This window comes from Phaseolus vulgaris, chromosome 1, assembly GCF_000499845.2.
Source record: "Phaseolus vulgaris cultivar G19833 chromosome 1, P. vulgaris v2.0, whole genome shotgun sequence".
In the NCBI taxonomy this organism is placed as follows: domain Eukaryota; kingdom Viridiplantae; phylum Streptophyta; class Magnoliopsida; order Fabales; family Fabaceae; genus Phaseolus; species Phaseolus vulgaris.
In genome coordinates this window covers 17296919-17323257 of record NC_023759.2, presented here as the reverse complement: position 1 = coordinate 17323257, position 26339 = coordinate 17296919, and the positions used below count along the sequence as shown (strand labels likewise).

Below are 26339 nucleotides of genomic sequence, written 5' to 3'. Positions count from 1 at the left end.
TGATAAAAAAAGTCTCTTCTCACTGTTGAGGTCCTTTGAACAGATGCATAACATTGATTTAGCTTCAATGATTGTCTTTTTCTTCCAAGAACTTGATCACATGACTTAGTCCTTCACACTTCTTTATAATTCCTGCACAAACATGAGTTCAAGCAACAAGATTTGGTCCCTTCACAAATGTGGGTCCAATAGATTTCTTTTTCTCACTTGGAACCTCACATCCTTTCGGAATCCATTTCATGTAGCCTCTAGGAACAGAGAATTTTCTTATTTTGCAGAATCTAACCGAATGGCCCTTTTTCATGCAATAAAAGCATGTAACAACCGGTTGTTTCTATTTAACAATCAGTTGTTTCACTGGCTTTCTAATTTTTTTTTTTGAAAACTTATCTTGTTGGTTCTGTGGATTGAAACCCAAACCAGCCTTTCCAAAAACACAGCTTTGAGATGCCAAGATATTCTCAAAGTTAGATTTTCCCTTTGAAAGCTTGTCCACAGTTTCAACAAGATAGTGAATCATTTTCTCAAGATTTTTACAATTTTCGCAAATGAGAGTGTCACACTTGCAAGAAGCATTTTTGCAATCGTTTTCCAAATTTTTGAAATCATTTTTAGATTTTTCAATCTCATCTTCAAGTAATTTCACTCTCTTTTCTAGCCAGCTGTTAAGATCTTTCAATCGGTTGTTTGAAAGAACCAATCGATTAGCTTCATCATGAGTTTCTTGAAAAGCTTCAAGTAATTCACTGTAATTTTGTTCATTCAAGGAAGCACATGAACTTAGCTCACTTGAGCTGCAAGATTCATCATCATCTTTAGCAACCAAGCAGATGTTTGCTTTCTCATCCTCACTTGATGAAGAACTTGATGATGACACCTCATTTTCATCCCAAGCTATGTAGGCTCTTTTTGTCTTGCCTTTCTTTTCCTTGTAGCTAGACTTTTTCTCCTTGCTCTTGTTTGGACAATCTGCCTTTATATGACCTTGCTCACCACAACCAAAACAAGTATAGTTATTGGAATTAAAGTCATTGGATTTCTTGTTTCCATACCTTTCTTTGTTGTTGTCTTTTGTTACGGTTTCTCTTTAGGAATTTGCTGAACTTTCTTGACAGCAAGCTAAGGTTTTCCTCATCACTTTCGTCACTGGATTCTTGTTTTCCTTTGTGCTTGGAAGCTTTTAAGGCTATGCTCCTTGTTTGCTTGTCTTCACCTTCTTGAACATTGAGTCTATTCATCTCTAACTCATGTTCCCTAAGCTTTCCAAATAGAGAAGCAAGACTTAAAGATGTTAGATCTTTAGAATCGGAAATAGCAGTTACCTTGGGTTGCCATGCTCTATCAAGATATTTCAAGATCTTGATGTTCAGCTCTTCTTTATCAAAGGTCTTGTCAAGACTCATGAGATGATTGATGATGTGCGTGAATCTTTTCTGCACCTCAGCAATTTTTTCTCCTTTAAGCATTCTGAACATCTCATACTCTTGGATTAGAGCATGCTTCCTATCTCTCTTCACCTCATTTGTTCCTTCATGAGTGACTTCCAAGGTGTCCCACATTTCTTTTGATGATTTGCATTGAGAGACCCTGAAAAACTCATCAGAATTTAAAGCAGAGGTTATAATATTTTTGGCAATGCAATCGAATTTGGCCTTTTTGCTGCATCAGTCCATTGAGACCATGGCTTTTCATGACAGATCCATCTTTTTCAAACTTTGGGACAAAAGGACCATTTTCAATTGCATCCCAAATTCCTTTGTCAAGTGATTCCATAAATATTTTCATTCTCACTTTCCAAAATTGGTAGTTCAAACCACAAAACAGAGGTGGTCTGTTAATTGAAGCTCCTTCCCCAAAAGGTAGTCTATCAGCCATTTTAAAAACAGTTTTAGGATCAACTTGAATAACTTTCAAGAACCAAGCTCTTGATGCCAATTGTTAGAATGGATGGCTTTAAACTAGAGGGGGGGTGAATTGTTTAAAGAGGGTTTTCGCAAACTTTTATAACAAGAATGAAATTATTACAAGAAACAATTGATAAGTAATTCAGTTTGCCAAAACAACAATTAAAAACAGCAGTACCAGAAAAACAATCGGTTGTTTATACCAGTAAACAACAAACAAAATTGAATTTAAAGAGATAGGGATAGAGAGATTTCACACAGATGTTTATACTGGTTCACTCCAAACCCAGAGCTACATCCAGTCTTCTCAGAAACCCTGAGGAAATCCACTAAGCAATCACAACTTGATCACTTACACCACAACCAAGAAAGTGACCTTGAACACCTTAAGACACACACTCTTCTTGGCCAACACACCAACACTAAGATTTCTGATCTTGATCCCCTCAAGAACACACAGACAATCTCAGCAAACACAAAAACGAAACTTGTTTCACAAAGGTACAAGGATTACACTTGTTACAGAAGATAATCTGAAATCAATACAAGTAGAATCCTATTCCACAAACTTTGATCAATCACAAACTTTCAGCAATCTCAGCTCTTTGAAAAACTCAAAAACTCTTAGCAAAATACTTGTCAAAGATTAATACTCAAATCTGTTTTTCTGAATTTATTCAAAGATGTAGTTTGTTATCAAATCTTAACAAATTCTTAAATTGCATTAAAAGATTGGTCAAAGCATTTAATGATTGGAGCGTAAGCAGTTAAATCATTTAAAGCTCAATCAAAGATAAAACATTTTTTCTGTTATGGTCCCAAAACAAACAATCGGTTGTTTCCTCGAATCAATCAGTTGTTTTGGTTTTAACAATTCAACCATTTGAAAAACAGTTTTCAAATCTTTTCTCAAAACATCTAAGTGTAAACAATCGGTTGTTTCGATAAAACAATCGGTTGTTTTAACTTAGTTTGAAAACATTTTACTTTCACAAAGATTGAGAATGCCTATGCTTTAGATTCGATCAAGGGGTGGATTACAACACTCAAACTACCCCAGAACTAGACTAAACCAGCACAGCAACAACAAGCACAACCAAGGCTTCAACATCCTTCAAAGGGTTTGGATTCTTCAAAGCTTTAACACCACTTGGTTCAACAACGTGTACTAGTTAGAACACCGCAAAAGTCTCCGTTAGGATCTTAACATACTCTAGGTAGGAGGCCATCTGAGGGTCCTTGGCCTGGTATTTTGATATGAACCAAAAATACATGAAGATGACCAAGGATGCTATACTTGAAGGGTCATCTCAACAAGCAAATAAAGACCTCACTAATAGGAGAAATGGACAAAGCCCAAAGCATTTGAAGTTCTTCTTATTAGTCTTCTCAAAAGATGAGGTCCAAGCCAATTAATATCTTTTGTAAATAATATAGGAGTAGCCTTAGGAAAGTGCCAAAGAGGAAAACCAAAAGACACATCTCATGTAAGGCTCTTAGGCGCTACTTTTGAGAATGAACTATAAATACTCTTCCAACTCCTTTCTCTCTTAGGCTCTATTTTAGAGAAGGAACTAGAAGAATGACTCTTCCAACTCCCTTGCCTTGTATAAATAGAGGTACATAGTGCCTTGTATCATAAGTTGAAATTGAATTTTTGAGAAAAGAAACTATACCAAATTGGTGAGAGAGTTGTGTGAGACTTGTTCTCTACTCTTCTTCCTAGTCTTATCTTGGAAGGTTCTTGGGACTCTCAAGTGGCGACATCCACTCATCTTGAAACTTCTCCACCTTTCAAGTGGCGTGAAACACTCTAAGGATCATCAACAACATAAGTCCATCTCCTTTCATCTTCCAAAACTACCCATTTGTTGTTTTCTTGTAGTTTTTCAATTTCAATAGGCTCAATAGTTTCATTTTGTTGTTTCCTTTCATTTGTTGCACTTGTTCTTCACTTTGTTTGGTTCTATTCCTTTGTACATGCTATTCTTATTTCGTTTTCCATAGAAACCCATTTCTATATTGAATTTTTGAGTTTCAATTTATGGGTTTTGTTCTTTGTTGTGTTTCAATCGGTAGTTTTAACTCTTGTTGTGTTCTTGTTTCAAATCTTGTGTTCTTTTGTGTTCTTGATGAGTTCTTGAATGGTTCAGAATCTTCATCCAATTCTTGAAAGTGTCTTTTCATATATTAACTCACAAGTGATCACGCCACTTGGATGGTGGAAGGCTCCAAGATGAGTGAGAGTGTCGCCACTTGAGGATTCCGAAGACCCACAAGATAAGACAAAGAGAAGGAGAGCAAGTCTCACAAAGAAACCACTCAAATTCTTGAGAGTAACCTCACTATCAATTTCAATATTCAATTTCAACTTATGATACAAGGCACCATGTACCTCTATTTTTACAAGGCAAGGGAGTTGGAAGAGTCATTCTTCTAATTCCTTCTCTAAAATAGCGCCTAAGAAAGAAAAGAGTTGGAAGAGTATTTCTAGTTCCTTCTCTAAAGTAGCGCCTAAGAGCCTTACATGAGATGTGTCTTTTGGTTTTCCTCTTTGGCACTTTCCTAAGGCTATTCCTATATTATTTACAAAAAGATATTAATTGGCTTAGACCTCATCTTTTGAGAAGACTAATAAGAAGATCTTCAAATGCTTTGGGCTTTGTCCATTTCTCTTATTAATGAGGTCTTTATTTGCTTGTTGAGATGAGCCTTCAAGTATAGTATCCTTGGTCATCTTCATGTATTTTTGGTTCATATCATATTCTCCTGTAACTTGTCCTGTTACTAACAGGGAATCACTCTTTGCCAACAAACTCTTAGCACCCATCTCTTTGGCTAGTAGCATTCCCGCGATCTAGGCCTCATACTCAGCTTGGTTGTTACTAGCCTTGAAGGCAAACTGTAGGGCCTGCTCGATTAGCAATCCATTTGGTCCTTCCAGAATGATGTTCGCCCCATTGCCCTGTTGGTTGGAGGATCCGTCTACGGAGAGGACCCATTTGAAACCTGCTTCCTCTAGGTGTGCGACTACCGAGGAGAGCTCTACTACGAAGTCAACATAAACTTGGCCTTTGATAGGTGCTCTTGGTTCGTACTGCACGTCGAACTCCGATAGCTCAACCGCCCAACGCACCATTCGACCTGCCACATCGGGCTTTTGTAAGACCTTACGAATGGGGAGGTATGTCATTACTATCACGGTGAAACTATGGAAATAATGGCAAAGTCTTCGCGTTGAAAACACTACTGCTAGGGCCGCTTTCTCTATGGCCTGGTATCATACCTTAGGCCCTTGCAAAAACTTTACTAACAAAATATATTGGCTTCTGTACATGGTCATGCTCCTGGACGAGGACCGAACTGATCGCCCGATCTGTGATGGTGAAGTACCAACGAAGCAAGGTACCTAGCTGTGGCTTGCACAGTACTGGTGGGCTGGCTAAGTACTCCTTCAACTTGATAAACGACTCTTCACATTCTTTGGTCCATACGAATCTTTTGTTTCTTTTCAAACACTGAAAATAGGGATGTCCCTTGTCCCCTCATGCGGATACAAATTTGGACAAGGCGGCCATTCGCCTCGTCAACTGTTGCACTTCCTTCACTGAGATCGCACTTCTCTGGGTTTGCCTCTATCCCACGCTCAGTGAGTAGGAACCGTAAGAACTTGCCTACCTCTATCCCAAACACACATTTTTCGAGGTTTAGCTTCAATCTATACTTGGCTATTGTGGTGAAGAGCTCCTCCAAATCAGCGACATGTTGGTCTTTCACCTAGGAGGTGACCACCATGTCTTCCACGTATGCCTGCACGTTTTGCCTTATCATGGGGGCGAGCACTCTATCCATCAACCTTTGATAGGTGGCGCCTACATTCTTGAGCCCAAAAGGCATCACCTTATAACAGTAATAGGAGAGCTCTGTCATGAATGTTGTCTTGCACTCGTCCTTGGGATGCATCCGGATCTGGTTGTATCCAGAGAAAGCATCCAGGAAGCTAATAAGCTTGAACCCCGACGGGCTGTCCACCAAGGCGTCGATACTGGGCAGCAGATATGAGTCCTTTGGGCAAGCTTTATTCAAATATGTGAAATCGACACACATCCTCCACTTGCCATTGGCCTTCTTGACCAATACTACATTGGTCAGCCATTCGGGATACAGGATTTCCCTTATGTGGCCAACATCCAACAACTTCTTGGTCTCCTGCCAGATGATCAGCTGCCTTTCCTCGTGGAACGTTCTTCTCCTCTGGTGCACTGGTCGTACCTGGGGTCCCATGGTGAGACGGTGGCACAAGAAATCTGGGTCGATGTCAGGCATGTCTGAGGCAATCCATGCGAAGGCGTCCAGGTGCCGCGCTATCACCTTGGCAATTTGGTCCTGGGCCTCTTGGCTCAGGGATCTGCCAAGCTTGAACTTCCTTCCCCCACTCTCCCTTTCTAGCACATCCTCCGTTGGTTCAGGCCAATATTCTCGGGTGATCTCTACTCGGGTAACCCCCTCTGCCCCTGGCGGTTGGCTAGTTACGGTGCACACCCCTCTCTTTGTTTTCAGGCTATTCTCATAGCATTTCTTTGCTGCCTTCTGGTCAGACTTGATTGTTATCACTGGTCGACCAGAACATCACGAACTGGTCGATGAGGACTCGATGTACCTTCCTTCCTGCCGTTACTACTGAGATCACCACTGGATCGTTGTCATGTGGAACCACGTCTCGTATTTCAGCCTTCGTGAAGAAGAGGTCGGGTTCCAGGGACTGGTCGAGCTCTCCTCCTTCTACTGCCATCACTTCCCTGACATATTTCTTTTGCTGGGAGGCGATACATCCCCCTCCTAAGAAACCCCCAAAAATCATGTTGATCTCTCCATGGACAGGAATTTCATGTCCTTGATCTCCCGTGGGGACCGCTGTTGTCGGGGTCCCTTGGTTATTTTGCAGGTACTCCTTCAGGAAATCATTCCTCACCAGTTCGTCTAATTGGAATCCTAACGCCAGAAAGTTGCGCAGGCTATGGCCAAAGGCTTGGTGGAACTCGCACCAAGTGTCTTTGTTAGGCCCTAACCTTTTGTCGGTCTTCGGTGGACACTTCAATTTGTCTGCTACATTAGGGATGACAATCAGCTCCTTGAGGTGCATTAGAAAGTTGTGTCTGGTGGGGGCATTTTCCTTTGTACGTGCCCTGGTCTGAGGCTTTCTTGCCTCATATGACGGCTGCTTCCCCGAGCTTTCTTCTCTGTCGTGGCCTCGTGTACCCTCATGGGCTGAGGACGACCAATTCCCCGAGGTCGGACAGGGTCGATGCTTCTGCGCTTTTCGGTGACCTCTTCTTCTGCGACGATATGGGCTACGACTTTGTGGCGGATCTCGCTGAACGTCTTTGGGCGACACCTTATCAGAGAATCACTGAAGGGTCCTGGCAGCACCCCTCGTTTGAAGGCGTGTATCGTCATGTCTTCGTCTTTGGTGTGCAGCTTCACCACCAGTGCCCTGAACCTGTTTAAGAAGTCTTTCAAAGGCTCTCCCTAGTATTGCTTTACGTCAAAGAGATCGTAAGAGACAGGAGGGGGAGCCTGGTTGATGATGTATTGCTCTCTGAATAATGTTGAGAATTGGTCGAATGAGGTAATGTTTCCATCAGGAAGACTAATGAACCAGTCCAATGTTCTGCCTGAGAACGTACTCATAAACAGCTTACAGTGCATGACGTCGGTACCTCATGAGATCATCATCTAGGTGTGGAAAGTCGTGATATGGGCTTCTGGGTCCTCTACGCCTGTGAAGGCGATCTTTGGACCCATGAAACTGGTTGGTATCACAGTGTCCATGATTGCTTGCGAAAAAAGCATGGGGCGAGCTCTAACTGGTATGAGAGGAGTTCGCTCATCAGTCGTACGATCACCCATGCGTTGTAAATCTCTGTGCAACTCTTCGATGGCTCTGCACAGTTCTTCATTGTTTGCGCATGACGTGGCCAAATCAACCTGGAATCAGTCATGGCTGACTGCTTGTTCGGCTTGAACCTCAACCAGAATCCTGTCTTGGTCAGCTTTGGACGCTGCCACTGCTTGCTGGAGAGCGCAAATGGTCTCCATGAGTTGTTGCATGGAGACGATGTCTACCCCTTCTAGTGCAGATGCACCTTGTCTCATATTCCTCATTTTGTTGGATGGCTCTGGACACGTTTGTGAGCGGGACTTAGTTTTATCGAGCCCCACGGTGGGCGCCAAATGTTCTCGTCGGTTGACTCAGCCGTCATTGACTTCAAAGGCAGATGGTGGCTCCTCCTATTTCCTGGTGGTTTCTGCTCTCTCCTTAGGTGGTCGAGAGTGGCTCCGTTGAAACAGAGGGCGCCCTACCTGTTGATTGCACTCCGACGATCAAGTCAATATTGAGCTAAAAAACAATAAGTGTGTAAAGCAGTTTCAGTCTTTATATAGGTTGTATCTAGGTCAACTCTCTGTCCGACGAGGATCTTTCCTTAAGTGGAATTAGGGTTACTAGCGAGGTATCCTGTGATGCGTTGCACAAGCTTAGCGCAACCGCTGCACAATACTTTCCTCTTCTAGAGTGCAAAATCTTAACAGTATGCCCGTCAGGGTACCAACTCATGCATCAGCGTTGCAGGACCATCTGTTTTATGGGTGCCCTAAGTATTCACGTGCCATGCATGCAGTCTTTCCTTGGAAACCCTAACCCTTATGGGCCTTAGCACTTCCAAGGATTATTTACTTGTGCTAGACCTGAACGTACTATACACACCACATGCATGAGCCCTCCCGTGACTTAGGTCTTTCTTATGTCTGGATGATAACTCATTATTATTCTTGGGACCCACTTACGTGGCCCATTAATGCAACCAGACCACCGAGGTCCGATGTCAAAGTCCGACGCTGATGCCTGAGGTTTGGTCAGTACAAAATTGATAGCTAAAAGAGTGATACCTAATTAGATATCTCTAATTAGATAAAAATTTATAAACTAGTTTATAAATTTAGAAAATATTTTAAAGATCAATAATTTTTTAGTGTATAAATTAATACCTGTTCCTACTAGGGAGATGGGACCTAGAGAACTATTGAAGTCTTCTTCTCCTTCCTTCGGCCGGTCAGATTGCTGGGTGATAAGCTGGGATTCTTCTCATCCTCCTGCTTTTCCTTCGGCCTTCGTTCTCGGGTGAACACCGGATGGTGGGGGTACCTGCGAAGGCACTCCGACGCTCAAGTTAGTAAAGCAGGTGATGGTTCTCTGATAGGTGAACATTAATAAATGACGTACCTTATTCCTTGGGATGCGTGCTATTTATATTATTCTAATGGACCTACCTTGTTGGGCCCATTTATCGAGGTGGATACTGCTTAGGGTTGCATTACCTAATTCTTAACGATGGATTATCTTTGATGACCTTGGTTTGAGCGTTAAAGGTAATCAGGATTGGCTGTCGGCCTCGTCCTCAGGTATGAGTCAACCATCGGCCAGGTTTCCCCGGTCTTGGTCGTCTCGGCCAAGTCTTCCAAGGTCTCGGCCAGGTCTCCCAAGGCCTCAGCCAGGTGGGTTGTCGGCCAAGTCTCTCAGGTCTCGTGCAGGGTCTTGGTCAGGTTGACCCGGTCTCGGGTAGGGAGACCAGGGGTCGGCCTCGACCATACCGGTACACTTGTCCCCCAGGCTCAAGGGCAGATGTGTTAGATGTGTCGGATGAGTTTTTAATGATGGGTGTCGGTCAGTCTCCCTTGATCGTCTGGTCGTTTCATTTGTCGAGGTATGACGTGACCTTAGGCGACATGACGTGGTCACACCTCCCATGTGACTTGTTTTTGGTGGGAATTTCAAATGAGTTTATTTGAATTTTCCCACCTATTTTTCAGCACCTCTAGGCTATAAATAAAGGTGCTTAGCTTGTACAATTCAGAATTGAAATTTGATTAGAGAAACTATACTCAATTTTTGAGAGAGCATTGGAGAGCTTTGTGCCTTCCTCACTAGTCTTATCTTGAGAGTTCAATGGTTACCTCAAGTGGCGGCTTGCACACTCATCTTGGAGTCTCCATCCTCTAAGTGGCGTGATCATCCAACCATTCCTCCATCTTCATGAGCTTTCTCTTCTCTTTCCTTCCTTCTCTTTTATGTTCATGTCTTTCCTTGTTGTTCTTGCATTTTTCTGTTCGGCAATTCTAGCTTCTTTGGTTTGCTTCGGTTCTTTTTAAGTTCAGTTGTTCATATTTGGTTCTTCTTCCTTTTCTAGCTATTTGATCGGTGCAATTCAGTTTTTAACACATTTTGTTCGGTGCATTTGCTTTTCCTTCCATTTTAATCGGTTCAATTTGACAATAATTGGAACTTCCATATGAGTTTGTGTTTTGGTACTAGTTTTGGTGAGTTCTTGTTCATAGAACCTTGATCCAATTCTATGATAAAGTGCCTATCTCATAACCAACTCAAGATGATTCCTAAGAATGTCAAGAATCATTCAAAGTGTGCTAGTGGAATCATATCACTTGCCCCCCAGGCTCAAGGGCAGATGTGTTAGATGTGTCGGATGAGTTTTTAATGATGGGTGTCGGTCAGTCTCCCTTGATCGTCTGGTCGTTTCATTTGTCGAGGTATGACGTGACCCTAGGCGGCGTGACGTGACCCTCATTATTGAGGGGTTTTTCGGGCTGGAGATGTTGTGGATCGTTGGATCTGGGAGATCTAACGGTTGAGATCGTTTTGACGTTTCGCATTCCGAGGCCCATGGGCCTTATAAATAGTGGTCCCAACAGTGTCGAGACCTTGCATTTGTGTTTGTGAGTTTGTTCTGATAGCCGAGCGATCCTTCGCCCATTGCTCTGATAGCCGAGTAACTTCTCGTCCACACTCTTTTGTTTCTCAACAAGGTTAGTTATGTCGAGCCGGTCTCGGCCTACATCTTCTTCGTCTGGTCATACCTCTTCACCTCTCGGTCGCCCTCTTTCTCCTCCTGGTCGTCCCATTTCCCCCGTCGGTCAATCCTCCTCTTCCTCTTCTTCGTCCACTTCTTCTCTTTCTTCTTCTTCTATTGCCGATTCTTTGTCGGTCGGGGTGGCCGAGGTTCCACCCCAGGTGGAGGTCGTGAGGGGGGATGATCTGGCTACCGCCGTGGATCGGTCGGACTCCCCTACAGTGGTCGCCCCTCTTGCGGACCGGTCGGATTCTCCTCCGATGGCCATCCCTCTTGAAGATCTTGGCCGGGTAGACCCTAGAGTAGTTGAGATGCCGTCCAGCTATGACACCGAGGATGCTGTGACCGAGTTTTTGCTCAAGCATCCGGTGTTAAAGCCGGGCGACCATTCTCACTACTTTAGTGTTGTGCCTTGCGGGTCGGCTGAGAGGGTGTGTATGGGGCGACCGGGCACCGGTCCCCCCTTTTTTTTATATGTATACATGCTTTTTCTCGGACCTTCATGTATCCCTGCCTTTTGATGAGTTTACGATGGGTGTCCTTCGGGTACTCAATGTGGCTCCCACCTAGGTTCATCCGAACACTTGGGCGTCTCTCTAGGCCTTTCGCCTGTTGTGTGATGTAATGCGCCTTAATCCTACCCCTCCTCCTTCTTATGTTATTACGCCTCCTATCCCGCCAAAAATGTCTCTTGGCATTCGCTGGCCGGTCGGATAGGGACTGTGCTGTTTGACTCCTTTTCCGCCTCTTATAAGAGGTTCAAGGGAAGGTTTGTCAAGGTCATTATTCGGCCTGAGGCGACGACCCTTTTTTTTGACGAGTGCAGGTGGTCGAGGTTTCCCCTCTACTGGACTCGCAAGCCTCGTGGCTTCAAGGAGTGGCCGAGCCCGACAGAGGGGGCCGACGAGTTGGAGATTCTCTCACTCTTTGACGCCCTCCTGAGGAAGCTTCCGTGCCGGAGGCTGATCGGTGCCTACGCCAAGCCTGCGCGTTGGGCGACTGTCCGGGGTATGGGTTTTTGTTTGTGCTTTGTCGGTAGGTTGTTACGTCGACTCGGTCTGCCCTTTTCAATGTTTTTAACTTGTCTTTTTTGTTTTTGCAGATATCATGGTGCAAGACAGACCGTCCGGCGTGAGTGCTCTAGACAAGCACAGGGAACGAGCGGCCGAGCGGAAGGGTCGTCGAAGCATCGAAGTGATGCCCGCACGAAAGGGCTCGTCGGCTCAGCCCGAGAAAAGCGTGACAGGCCCATCCTAGAAATCCAAAAAGCGTTTGAGGGACGGTGGGAACATTGCAACTACCATCCGCTCTCCTGGATCTTTACCGACCCCTCCTAATCGTCGAGAAGTGGTGGCGGCGGGCAGAACCTCCCCTCAGCACGTGGAGAGCGTGCCTGGGCCTGCCGAGGCTGGTGGCAGGGTGTTGGCCCTCGACCTCTTAGGGGGTGGCCTTCAGTTTACGCAACGAGTTCGTGTGGCACTCCCGGAGGAGACTCGGGAGTCAATTCGGGGCGTCTCCCCCTCGGATTTGCCGAGGAGCGGCCTTGAGCTCTTATGCCGCTCAATTGTCTTGGTTGAGCACGTCATCCAAGGCTGAGACCGCCGCGTCGAGGAGGTGTCTTTGCTCGAGCATTGGTTGGCCGAGGCTTCTACAAACTTGAAGCAGTCGCTGGCTGCCAACAACGACCTCTCGGCTAAGATTGCCCGGGAGCGGGCCGAGAGGGAGATTGCTCAGAAGGAGGCTGCCGAGGTGAAACGGCTTTTGGCGATGGAGAAGGCTGAGCGGCAAAGGGTGGCGACTGAGAATGCAATGCTTAAGAAGCAGGTCGAGGAGGGAGAGAGGAAACTCTCGTCCTCGGCCGAGGAGCTGGCCGCCCTTCAAGCTGCGAAGGACGAGGTCGAGGCCGAGCTTGATCAGAACTTCGAAGAATCGGAGGAGCTGTTGAAGCAATGCTTTGATTGCGCCATCCGTCAGGCCCACGTGCTTTATGGCGGGCCGCCGGCCGCTGATGACTTCGACCTCAACTGCGAGGTTTACCGGGGCCGGTTGGTGCCGAGCTCTGAGGTGGCTGCCTTGATCGCGGAAGAGTCTGAGCTGGCCAGGACCGAGGAGGGGGAGGCCGAGGCTCAAGGTAGGGAGGCTGAGGCTGAGGAGGGTGAGTGCGTTGAAATTCAGGATTAGGTTTACCCTTGGCCGGGTTGTGGCCTTTTCTTTCTTTTGACATCCTCCGAGGCCGGGGCGTGGCCTCTTTATTTTGCTTTTTGATGTACCGCCCCTTTCCTTATTTTAATATATGTTGTCTTCTTTTTTCACATGGTTTTGTTTGGCGTAAAATTTTTACAAGTTAACGAGTCGATCTTTAATTGAATCAGGCGGTCGACCATTCTAACTGTAATGTTAATTGAACATGTTAAATTTAGGCGATCGGCCATTAATTGCGATGTTAATCGAGCAAGTATAATTGGGCGTTCGGCCATTAATAGCGATGCTAATCGAACAAGTAAAGCATAGGCGGTCGACCGTTAATTGTAAATTGTTAATTCGAGCGAGTTGAAGCTAGGTGGTCGACCATTAATTGTAGATTGTAAAATCAAACAAATTGAATTGGGCGATCGGCCATTAATTGCGATTGTTAAATCGAGCAAGTTGAATTGTCAGATAGGGTCGGTCTCGGCAGGGTATGCCGGTTAGGGCTTCATCTAGAACGAGCCGAGAGAGGTGTTGGCAGGGTATGCCGGTTAAGGCTTCGCCCAGACAAAACTTAGGGGCCAGTCTCGGCAGGGTATGCCAGTTAAGGCTTCATCCAGACCACGCCGAGAGAGGTGTTGGTAGGGTATGCCGGTTAAGGCTTCGTCCAAACCAAACCTAAGGGTTGGTCTCAGCAGGGTATGCCGGTTAAGGCTTCATCCAGACTGAGCCGAGAGAGGTGTTGGTCTCGGCAGGGTATGCCAGTTAAGGCTTCATCCGGACTGAGCCGAGTGGTTGCAGAAGAATTTGCCAGTATTTTGATGAAAACGCCTTGTTAAAACCTCCCTGATTGGCTGAGGAAAGAGTGCGTGACTTTATTAATTTTAGCTGTAGTAGAACTTGAGGTGTGTGGCATTCCACGTCTTCGGTACAATTTTTCCTGAAAGCCATTCTAAATGGTAAGCTCCCCCATGTGCGACTTCTCGGACTCGGAAAGGCCCCTCTTAGTTGGATGAGAATTTCCCTTCCTTTTTTCTTGCGTCGCTGCGCATTCTCCAGACGAGGTCGCCCTTCTAGAAACTCCTCGGCCGGACTTTTGTGTTGTACCGCCTGGAAGACCGGATTTTGCAGGCGGCCTACCGAATCCTGCTTTTATCACAAAACTCACTTACCAAGTCGAGGTTGACCGTTAGGCTTTCCTCGTTTAGGGTGAGATCGAACATTTGTCGTCGTATGGTGGGTTCGGCCACCTCAACCGGGATCATGGCCTCGGTCCCATACGTAAGGCTGTAGGGTGTCTCCTACGTGGTTGTTTGGGGGGTGCACCTGTACACCCAAAGTACCTCGATCAGCTCCTCGGTCCATCGGCCTTTGGCCTTGCCCAGCCGCTTTTTCAGCTCGTTGAGTATGACTTTGTTGGCAGCCTCGGCCTGCCCATTGGTTTGCGGGTGTTCTACCGAGGCCGTGATAGACTTGATGCCCAGGTCGTCATAGAAGGACTGTAGGCCTCGGTCAATGAACTGTCGGCCATTGTCAGTTATTATCGTGTGCGGGACGCCGAACCGGCAGACAATGCTCTTCCACACGAAGTTCTGCACATTCTTTGTCGAGATGGAGGCAAGGGGTTCAGCCTCGATCCATTTGGTGAAGTAGTCGACTCCCACCAGGAGTAATTTGGTCTACCCTTTCCCCGGGGAGAATGGACCGATGATGTCCATTCCCCATATGGCGAACGACCATGGGGAGATGATGCTGTGCAACTCTTCCGGCCTTGTGTGGTGGAGGTGGCCGAACTCTTGGCACTTGGCGCATTTCTTCACGTATTTGGCACAGTCGCCCTGTATGGTCGGCCAATAGTAGCCGGCTCTCAGAACCTTGGCGACTATCGTCCTCGCCCCGACGTGATTTCCGCAGATCCCCTCATGGATCTCGGACAGAATGTACTCGGCCCGTTTGTTGGTGATGCATTTTAGCAGGGGGGTCGAGTAACCTCTCCGGTACAAATCTTCGTTGATCATGGTATACCGGGCGCATTGTTGCTTCATCGCCTTTTCTTGGTCGGCCTTGATTGTACCGTCCGTCAGGTACTGGATGACGGGTGTCATCCATTTGTCGGCCTCGGCCTCTTCCCCTTCTATAGCTAGGCACTCGGCCTCGGCCTCGGTCACACTGGGGTGTCTCAGCCATATTTGTATGACTGACCTCTGATGGCTTTTCTTCTTGGTGACCGACAACTTGGACAAGATGTCGGCCCTTTTATTGTCCTCCCTCGGTATGCGTTCCAGGGGTGCCTTGCTGAAACGGGCGATGCTGCTTTTGGCCACGTGGTAGTATCGTTGCAGCAAAGGCTCCTTTACTTCGTACTCTCCTTTGACTTGGCCGACCATTACCTGGGAGTCGCTTTTGCATGTGACTTCGCGTGCTCCCATGTCGTAGGCTAGGTTTAGCCCGGCGAGCAAGGCCTCGTACTCGGCCTGGTTGTTAATTGCCCGAAATCCAAACTGGAGAGCTTGCTCTAGGAAGAGGTCGCCCGACCCCTCCAGGACGACTCCGGCTCCACAAACTATTTTACTTGAGGAGCCGTCCACATAGAGCGTCCACCCGCCCGAGGTGGTGGGCAGTGGTGTCAGCTCGGCCGAAAAGTCGGGCAGGCACTGGGACTTGATGGCGCCCCTCGGTTCGTAGCGTATGTCGAACTCGGAGAGTTTGACTGACCATCCTATCATCCTCCCTGCAAGGTCCGGCATAGATAAAATTTTAAAAATGGGGTAGTCGGTTCTTACAATTATGGAGTGATTTTGGAAGTAGGGGCGCATCCGTCTTGCTGTGAGGACTAGGGTGAGGGCCACCTTCTCTATCATCTGGTATCTGGTTTCGGCCGAGTGAAGGGTTCGGCTGACGAAGTACACCGATCGCTCCTTGCCCTCGGTCTCCTGTACCAGGGCGGCGCTGACTGCTTCCTCCGAGACTGCTAGGTATACCAGGATCAGGTGGTCGGGTCTCGGCTTCTGGATGACGGCCGGGGATGCCAGGAATTCCTTGAATTGTTTGAAGATTTCCTCGCATCGGTCGTCCCAGGCGAATATTTTGCCCTTTCGGAGCAGCTGGACCATTGGCCTCGTCCTCTCGGCCAGGCGGGGGACGAACCGGGAGAGGGCGGTCAGTCGTCCCAGGAGCTGTTGTACCTCCTTCACGCTGTTCGGACTTCTCATGTTGAGTATGGCCTGACATTTTTCGGGGTTGGCCTTTATCCCCTGGTGGGTGAGCATGAAGCCCAGGAACTTCCCTCCCTCAACCCCGAAAGTGCATTTTTCGGGGTTGAGCTTCATGTTGACTCCCTTTAAGGCCTTGAAGACCTCGTCCAGGTCGTTCAGATGTTGCTCGAACGAGTCGGACTTCATGACTATGTCGTCCACGTACACTTCTACCGCCCGGCCGATTAGGCCTTTGAAGATTTTGTCCATGAGGCGCTGGTAGGTCGCCCCTGCATTCTTGAGGTCGAACGACATGACCTCGTAATAGTAGTTGGCGTCGGCCGTCATGAAGGCCGTTTTCTCTTTGTCCCTGGGGTGCATGCTTATCTGGTTATAGCCAGAGTAAGCGTCCAGGAAGCTCATAATTTTGTGGTCGACCGCCCCGTCCACCAGTCGGTCAATGTTTGGGAGAGGGTAGGTGTCCTTCGGACATGCGCTGTTGATGTTTCTGTAGTCGACGCACATCCTCCAGTTACCGTTCGGTTTAGTGACCATGACGATGTTGGCCAACCATGTCGTGTATCGGGCCTCCCTTATGAATCCGGCCGACAGGAGCTTGCCGGCCTCCTCCTTTGCCGCAAGTTGCTTCTCTTCGCCCAAGTCCCTCTTCTTTTGGGAGATCGGGCGGGCCTCCTTGAATATTGACAATCGGTGGGTGATGAAATCCGGGCTCACCCCCGGCATGTCAGCCGGCGGCCATGAGAACATGTCGATATTCTTTTTCAGCGTGGCGTGCATGATCTTGGCCTCGGCCGCTGCCAAGGCTGTTCCTACAGCCGTGCTGTGTTCTTCGTCGAGGAGGGGAACTCTCCTCAGTTCCTCTCTCGCCTCTAGCCTATCCTCCGTCGCCCGGGGATTGAGGTCCACCAAGGCCACAGTTGGCTCGATCTTCCTCGGTTGGTCCTTCCTGGGGGAGCGGTCTTTTCAGGAGGACTTCCTCATCCTGAGGGGAGAGGTGTTGGCCCTTAAAGGCTCCACCCGGAGGGTCTTAGCATAGCACTCTCGTGCTTCTTTCTGGTCTACGTGGACTGTGAGAATGTCTCCTGTCCTTGAGGGGAACTTCATTGCGAGGTGAGGGGTTGAGACTATGGCCATCAGTCGGTTGATGGATGGTCAGCCGAGGAGGATGTTGTAGGAGGTGTTAGCGCCAATGACCAGGTATCGAATTTTGATGGTCCTGGTGTTCTTCCCCTCTCCGAAGGTGGTGTACAACTCGATGTAGCCCTTGGTACCTACCCTCTCGCCTGAGAATCCCACCACGTGGTCGTCGTATGGCATCATCTCGGCCTCGGCTATTCTCATGGCCTTGAAAGTTTTCCAGTAGAGGATATCTACCGAAATTCCTTGGTCCACAAGGGTTTTCCGTATGGTGAATCGGTCTATGTCGACCGCTATCACCATCGGGTCGTCCTGCTGGCGATAGTCTACGCCCTTAAAGTCCTCGTCCGTGAAGGTGATGGGTGGTATCCTTGGTCGAAATGTCACCGGGTTTACCTGATGTACCGCCCGGAGGTGCCTCTTCCGAGCGTTGTTCGTGCTTCCTCCCTCGGCGAAGCCGCCGGCTATAGTGTTGATAACCTCTCGGTTACCTCTCCTATCGGCCTCCCTTGGGGGTCGTCTCTTCGAGGGGGATCGTCCCTTGCGGATTGTCGGTCGCCCCTGTTATCTTGGTCATTTCGGCTGCGTTGGGGTGACCTCGTCCGTCTGGGTGGCTCCGCCCGGTGGGGTGGGTCTCGGCCATTCCTGACGAAACGACGGAGGTGCCCAACCTGGATAAGTTCCTCGATCTTATCCTTAAGGGCCTAACACTCCTCGGTTGAGTGTCCGGTGTTTTGGTGGTACCGACACCGCTTCCTCTTGTCGGCATTATTTGGGCTGACCACCTTCCTTAGAGGAGGGATCAACTCAGCGTTGAGGGCCTCGTCCAAAATCCTCCCCCTCTCTGTCGTCAAGGGTGTGTACCTTGAGAACCGGATCGGCCGGTCTCGGTTGTCTCGGCGTCGGTCATTTCTTTGACTCGGCCGCCCCTGACGGTCTTTTTCTTCCTTGTTTTTCTCCCCGCCGGCCTTAACACGAGCCTGGTTGCGGAATTCTCGGAGTTCTTCCTGCTGCATGTACTTAGCAGCTCTCTTTCTCAGCTCGTCCAAGCAGTCGGTCGGCTGCATGCACAGGTTGTCGACAAAGGGCCCCAGATGAAGGGCCGTCAGCATGTGGTGCATGGCAACGTCCGGGCTCATATTTCGGATGCTCATTGCCACCTTATTGAACCTATCCACAAAGGTTCTCAGCGATTCTCCCTTCTCCTGGCGGATGCCTACTAGGGCGATGGAGGTTAGGTGGTGCGGTCGGCTGGTCGCAAATTGGGTTTCAAACTTTGCTACAAGCGTGGCAAAGCTATCGATGGAGTTGGGTGAGAGCTTGGTGAACCAACTAAGGGCTGCTCCTTTCAAAGATGTGGGAAACACTCGGCATAACACGACATCGTCCGAGGTGTAGAGACTCATATGGGTGGTGTAGGCGTCCATATGCTCGTTTGGGTCGGTCGACCCATCATATCGTTCTCAGTTGAAACCCTTCCACTTCTCACGCAGTGTGACTTCGATGATGGTGTTGGTAAAGGGATGTTGGCGATTCGGGTCGGCTGTCAGGGTCGTCCGGGTGGACCTGATTAGGCATGACTCGTCGTCCATCTTGGTTTCCCGGGGAGGGGGTCGGCCTCTCGTCCCCTTAGCCACATCTGGGTTGGGGGGAGAGGTGTAGGACTTGCCGACAACATTTGTCGGTATGACAGAGGGTCCTCCCTCCCTCAGCTTCTTCTTCATCTCTTCGTTCTTCCTACGGAGAACTTGCAGCTCTTGCTCATTTTTTTTAGCTGCCTCCTCAGCTTTCCTTCTCATCTCGGCCATCTCTCTCTAGAGAGACAGCAGCAACATCGTCTGGTCAGCTTCAGTCATTCTTTCCATGCTTCTGGTTGAGACCATCTACTTTTATCCTTAAGCTAGTTCCCCTCGGCCCCACGGTGAGCGCCAATTGTTCCTACTAGGGAGATGGGACCTAGAGAACTATTGAAGTCTTCTTCTCCTTCCTTCGGCCGGTCAGGTTGCTGGGTGATGCGCTAGGATTCTTCTCGTCCTCCTGCTTCTCCTTCGGCCCTCGGTCTCGGGTGAACACCGGATGGTGGGGGTACCTGCGAAGGCACTCTGACGCTCAAGTTAGTAAAGCAGGTGATGGTGCTCTGGTAGGTGAACAGTAATAAATGACGTACCTTATTCCTTGGGATGCGTGCTATTTATATTATTCTGATGGACCTACCTTGTTGGGCCCGTTTATCGAGGTGGATACCGCTTAGGGTTGCATTACCTAATTCTTAACGATGGATTAACTTTGCTGACCTTGGTTTGAGCGTTAATGGTAATCAGGATTGGCCGTCGGCCTCATCCTTAGGTATGAGTCGGCCATCGGCCAGGTTTCCCCGGTCTTGTCGTCTCGGCCAAGTCTTCCAAGGTCTCGGCCAGGTCTTTCAAGGCCTCGGCCAGGTGGATCGTCGACCAAGTCTCTCAGGTCTCGAGCAGGGTCTTGGTCAGATTGACCCGGTCTCGGGTAGGGAGACCAGAGGTCGGCCTCGCCCATACCGGTACAATATCTAATTTAGTTCATATAATAATTAATTATTATTTTTAAAATTGATTTTATTTAATATTTTCGTAGTGATAAAATTATAAAATATCCAGATTTCGACTTGCTACGTTTGATTACTTACTTGACAGGAGATTTTTGTAGAGCAATTCATAAAAGTTTTGTTCTAAATATTTATTTCAATTTCATATTCAACCTTCAAATTTGAGACTAATCATTAAATTGAATAAAATTTAGCAGATTTTATCCACACACGCCTGATGAAATTTTTGTGGTTTTAAAACTATAGTAATAAATCGTGCTAAAATATTATACTTCATAAGTTAAAATTTGCACATATTTGAATTGACAAAGTAAATACATTTGGGTGTGGATCCCACTTGCACATTAGAAGTTTGAGGAACAATGACGAAGTTTGTGAATTGGATTAGGTTCGTCAGATTTTTTGTGTGGAAATCTTATCTTACTAAGATATCATAGTTGTTGCTGAGTATGGTCCTCAGATTAGGATTTTTATAGTGATAACACCGTAAGGACTTTCTTTTCTTCTTTAAATGACATTTCTGCATGCAAAAGACAAATTTGAAATGTATATGCACTATGGTGATGATGATTGTTTTAATAAAATCATTATTATTATGCGTTTCAAATCATATAATTTGAGTAAGAGTTTTATCCTATTGTTGTTTTTTTTATATTTAATTGTGTTTATAGACGTAGATTTAACTTGTCTTTTTGGGGCAACGTTGAATTTAGTATCAAACCATTCGTAATAAAAATTATTAAATAAAAATTAATTTTAAAAATAAAAAATAATTAATTAATATATTAACTACAATAGATAATATTCTATAAATTAAAAAATTATTGATATATAAAATAGTTTTATTATTAATAAATACTTTTTAAATTGATATTATTTAATGATCTTGCCGGTTGACCGGGACGCAAGAACCTTGCCTCGTCAAACCTGGATCGACTTCTGCGCCGTGTTAGCCTCCGTCCTTCACCGCGATTCACCTCAAGAACCTGCAAAAGACAGAACGGCGCCGCTGCGGCCGATCACGCTCTGACGCCCAAGTCAGCGATTGAACCACCAAATACTAAGAGAAAACTCAAGATCTCTAAGGAACCGTGCAAAATTCTCTCTCAGCGTACTCAAGACTCGCAAGCGTAAAGAAGTGATCTAAACGTGCGTACCTCAGAAGTTCGTTAGAATCTCTTATATACCTGTGCACTTTCTCTCTCCTAACAATTACACATCTGGACACGTGGCTCGCATCCAGCTGTACACGTGTCACCATCTGGAGCATCCTTGACTTGGGCGCCACTTCTTACTCTTCAAGCTTTTGGCTAAGTTACTTATGCATGACACAACTCAGTGCATAGCTGCCTTGGAGCGTGATCTCTTCTGAGTGGCGAGTTCGGGTGCCTTCGTACACACCTTCCCTGTGGTCTCGCCGGCCGCCTTCATGATCTGCTTTACTTGCTTCACCGTGTATGTTCAGGTAAGCTGTCTCCCGACCTCATCCTTTGGCTAGCTAGGAAATGACTATCTGACTTCATCTTCGGCGATGTCCTTGTTTCGGCGATCTCTAACCACCATGTGGTCGTGGGTTCGCATTTGGCGACTTCATCTCAAACCCGGTGACCGCCGGTTTAGGTATGCTAGAGACCGGGGCACGCCAACTTAATAACTGGCGACCACACGAGCCCCCCGACTTCCTTCCCTTCTGCCAACCATGGGCCCTGCTCAACATGCCTACATAATAGCTCGATGCCACGTCATCACTTCCGACTACCAGGACGGTACATTTAATAATTATTTATTATTAATAAAAATTATTTATTATTAATAATAAAATTATTTTATATAATAATTTTTTTAGTCTTTAAAGTAATATCTAATTTAGTTAATTTATTACTTAATTATTTTTTGTTTTTGAAATTAATTTTATTTAATTATTCTTTTAGTTAATTGATTTTATATATGTATAAAAAGATCATATATTCAAAATATATTAGACTGTAATGATACAATTAGCATTAAGTTATATATTTAATGTTGTTGATTGTCCACACTACAAAAAAAATTATTTTTAGCGTGGGTTATATTTGACATTATCGGCGGTTTTAATCCCTGTAAAGTGTGTTACTCGCGGTTTGCTTTTTCCCTGAAAGAACCAGCGTCGCTAACTGATTATGGGTTTGTAAGAACCCCTGGAAAATAATCACTTTTCGGCAGTTTGAAAACCCCCGCTATTACCGGCGATTTTGAACCCCCGTTATTCCCGACAGTTTGACAAACCCCTGCTATTCTCCGCGGTTTGGGAAACCTCCGCTATTTCCGACGATTTGAAAACTCCAACTAAATTCAAACCTGGAATTGAAAATAAGGAAGAAGCAGGTGAAAGATGAAACCTTTATTGAATTCTGCACTTTCTCCACCCTCATATTTTGAAATTCCAATTTTACCTGTAAAAATAAATTATCCCTGTATTCTAAATTCCCAAACGTTTGAAGTTAAACTTTTTTTTTCTTCTAAAATTATAATTCAAAATATAAAATATGTATAATTTAAAATCTATATTTTGTATTTTGCATCATACAATACATATTTCTACTTGAAATTGTAAATGTATATTTTTAAATAGTAATAATTTTGGAATGTATTTTTTGAAACCTGAAATATATTTATTCCCAGTGTTAATATAAAGTTAATTATACATCTAAATAAAATCATATTTAATCTTAAAATTTACTTATAGTTGTTTTTTAATATTTAAAAGTTAAAAAGATATAGAAAATTACGTTAAATTTTAGAAAAACAAAAATAATTCAAGTTTTAAAAAAAAAATATCTAATAATACATTTAAAATTTACAGCACAAAACACATTTTACTCCAAATCAATGTCCTGAGACAGTTTCGTTCCCAGATCACGTTCCCTGATTTGTTCATTCTTCAAATTCCCAGCATTCAAAATCGCAATTGCAAAGCGTAATTCCAATAGCTTAGGAACTCTAATGCCATTCGAATATAATAAAAAAACAAATAGGAACAATTCCAAAAAAACCTTGAAGTTCTTTATATAACTGCATTCCACCTTCAAGAAATTTTTATCCCATTTTTCTCTCAGGTGAATCTGCAAAATGGAAGAGAAAGTAAAGTACCATTTTTCTCTTCCATACAATCAAAACAAAATCCACAGATAACTAAAACATATGAAATCTTAGAAAGTGAATAATAAAACAATTCCTACTACATTCTTCGGCTATGATTGTTGATGTTGATAATTTGTTTCATCATTAGGAACACTTCCTTGATCGGATGCCTAATATATAAAAATAGTTATAATAAGTAGCATTCCAATTACAATATAAAATATATATTAATTTAATAAAGATTACCGGTGATGCATAAAACATAGCAAAATCACGAGGCAACTCTCCGGAATAGTTTTGCACAAAAAAAGTCATCATTGCCTTCATTTCATTGACTTGTGATGTCAATATAGAAACCTAGTTTATAACACAAAATGAATGAAATTAATCACTTGCCATCAAAATACTATTGCCAAATCAAATCGGTCAACACCACAGTAAAAATTAAAATATAATAATGTACAATTGAGAACAAGAAAAGTAAATAATTGATTAATAAAAGGTAATATGTACATGTTAGCAACAAAGACAAAGGAAAGCAATATGATGTTACTTTGATTAAACTAAGTGACTACAAACTGGTTCTAGCACTAAACACTATTTCATCATTTAGGCCAATATCCAAAATCACCACTTCCTAAAAGAAACAGAACTTACCATTAATAGGCTTTATTTCATGATTGTATCTAGCATACTTAAGTCATGCCATAACACCACACTAATTAATACCCTATAAATAAATATTAAAAGAAAATATTTTGTACAAATAAATATTAAAAAACAAAAATATACTCAGTGACACATAAAGCTAGTAAACTAATCAGGTGTGTAGTTGCTTTCTGCCATCTTGGTTGCTGACAAACCACTAAGTCCTTTGGAGATTGCATGCGTGAAAAGTGATGAAAATGACCATGAATTATCGTCAGCCCAAGTCAAGTGTATTTAGGTCTTAGGTTTATTAAGTTTTTGATAGAATTATATTGACATTTTTCTTAGTTTTTTGGAAAATATATTATACACTATGTTTTGGACAAACTGTTTATCAACATTTAAAACCGTGCCAAGTTCACAAAGTTGTTAACCTAATTCTTTATTTTTAGCAGGTCAATCACTACAACAATGCTTCCATCCACTATTAAAACTACATTCATTAGTGAGGGACTCCAGCAATACTCTTTTATGAGTATCAAAACTTTTAGTTTTCCTAATTCCTACTCACCAACTCTATCCCTATGGCCAACTCCAAAAACTGAACAAGTCTCTAATATGCCTCAAATACAAGTCTATAATATGATATTTCAATCAAGGTTTCCCATCTCTTAAAAAAGGTTAGTGTCTAGCTTAATATTAAGAATGAAGATGAGGGAACTAGTGTGCAAATATACAACAGAAAAAAATGTTGCCACATTTCCACTACTGCACTTCACATCCCAAATAAAAAAATATGATCAAAAGTAATAAATAATGAACCTGATTTTGTAAATCTGTATTGGAAGATGTTCCACTATACGAATGAGCATTGCAGCCAAATACTTTAGATGGACAAGGACCCAAACCTAAACCCCTAACACGTCCACAATGTTCTTGACTTTCGAAAACATAAGCTAAGGAATAGGTTGTTTATATTTCTTTAGATATGAATGGTGATGAAGTTAATTCATATGCTTGAATTTTTTCCTACAGAGAACACAAAAAGAAATAAATTAAACTTACATTAAGTGTGATTGACAATTATAGACTTTATCAGAATTAAACTTACACCAATTTCCTTCGCTTCATCACTCACAAATGCTCCATTAGCATGCTTATGTGTAGCTATCCGTATATCTCCTATACTAACCTTGTGGCCACACTCTTTTTCCTATTAAAATGAAGAAAAATTATGTGACACATTCTAAGAAAGATTAAAACATAAATTTGACATGAACATATGTATTATTGTCACCATTTCATCTCTTTTCCTTGCAATGGTCTTAGATCCACCCGTGTGAGCAATGGTTTGCTTTGTCCTATTCTCTTTATTTTTTAGAGCATTTTCCTAATCATCAACATGTAAAAATTAATAATCTGAATGTAAATTCCTAAAAAATGTTTTAGTTATACCTTCGTTTTTTAATTTAGACGGTAATCCACAAACGAAGCCCAATGATCTCTATTTATTCCTTCTAGAGCCATTGCAATCAATTCATCTCTAGTACGTGTTCCATCATTCCTTTGTTGCCACAATTCTTGTCGGTGGTCTCTCCATTTTGTGTTAAGTGATTTAAGGACATGATTTATATGAACATCAGAATGGATATCAAATTTAGCCTTCAAAACAAGCAACACATAAAATTAACAATAATTATAACATATTTAATTTAAAAAAATAATAATTATAGTATAACTTTAGACATGATTTACCTGAATAGTGTTTTTAAGTATATCTTCTTTATAAACTTTAGGAATCTTCGTCCAACTAGAATAACTAATAGGAAAGGAATTATGATTTCTTGAAATACTACCTAAGAACCTATTCAATAATGCTCCACCATCTGCAATAGGTTGACCCTCATTATTCTATTTCACAAGAATCCTTTCATTAGGACGTAGATGCCAAACATCATTGGTTCTTAGTTGTTTTGTGTTTCTCTTTCCTTGCTCATCTGTGAAATATAAAAAAACATTTGTGTTTAAGGGATATAAGACTAAACGGAAAAATTAATACTACATAACTATATATAACATTGTATGATTTTAACAAATTGATAGTGGCTTTATACAAATTTCCATTTTGAACTTGATATATAGTGACTTACCAATGATATCAACGAGCCATGCTCTTTTGCGGGCTGTAGGCCTTTGTTGATGTGCTTGCATCTCAGCTTCATCGTTTTCTTCCTCTTCATTATCTGAATATACATCTGATATACCAGGTATTGTTGGTACAGGTACATGTACATATTGATGTGGTGGCTGAGAATCAGATTGAGGTGCTATTGGCGGTTGAACAATGAATGTAGGAGCAGAGTTAGTTTGACTTTTTGAACATATCCTAACTTTCAAGGTTCCTGAAAATAAATCAACTCAATGAAAAAAACAATTAATGATGTGATTATTAATAAATTTGAAAAAGAAGTGAACACAAATTACTTGGCTGAGATGCGGTTGAAGGTGGAAGGGGAGCACGTTTAATACTTGGTTAAGGTGTAGATGGAGGTGGATGGGGAAATGGAGATGGAATACCTTTAGGATTACTTGTTTCAAGTCATGCATCAATCACAAAATTACA

General features: G+C 44.1%; 1 protein-coding gene across 1 annotated transcript; it reads right to left on the bottom strand.

The window, feature by feature from the left end:
• Positions 1 to 18071: 18071 nt before the first annotated feature.
• LOC137815611 (uncharacterized) lies at positions 18072 to 18794 on the bottom strand. The gene has a single exon (XM_068618724.1). The coding sequence runs from the start codon at positions 18792 to 18794 to the stop codon at positions 18072 to 18074; it is 723 nt and encodes a 240-aa protein (XP_068474825.1).
• Between the last annotated feature and the right edge of the window lie 7545 nt (positions 18795 to 26339).

Coding starts and splice junctions, on each gene's coding strand:
- LOC137815611 (XM_068618724.1), bottom strand. CDS start 18,794: ATGGACGCCTACACCACCCATATGAGTCTCTACACCTCGGACGATGTC.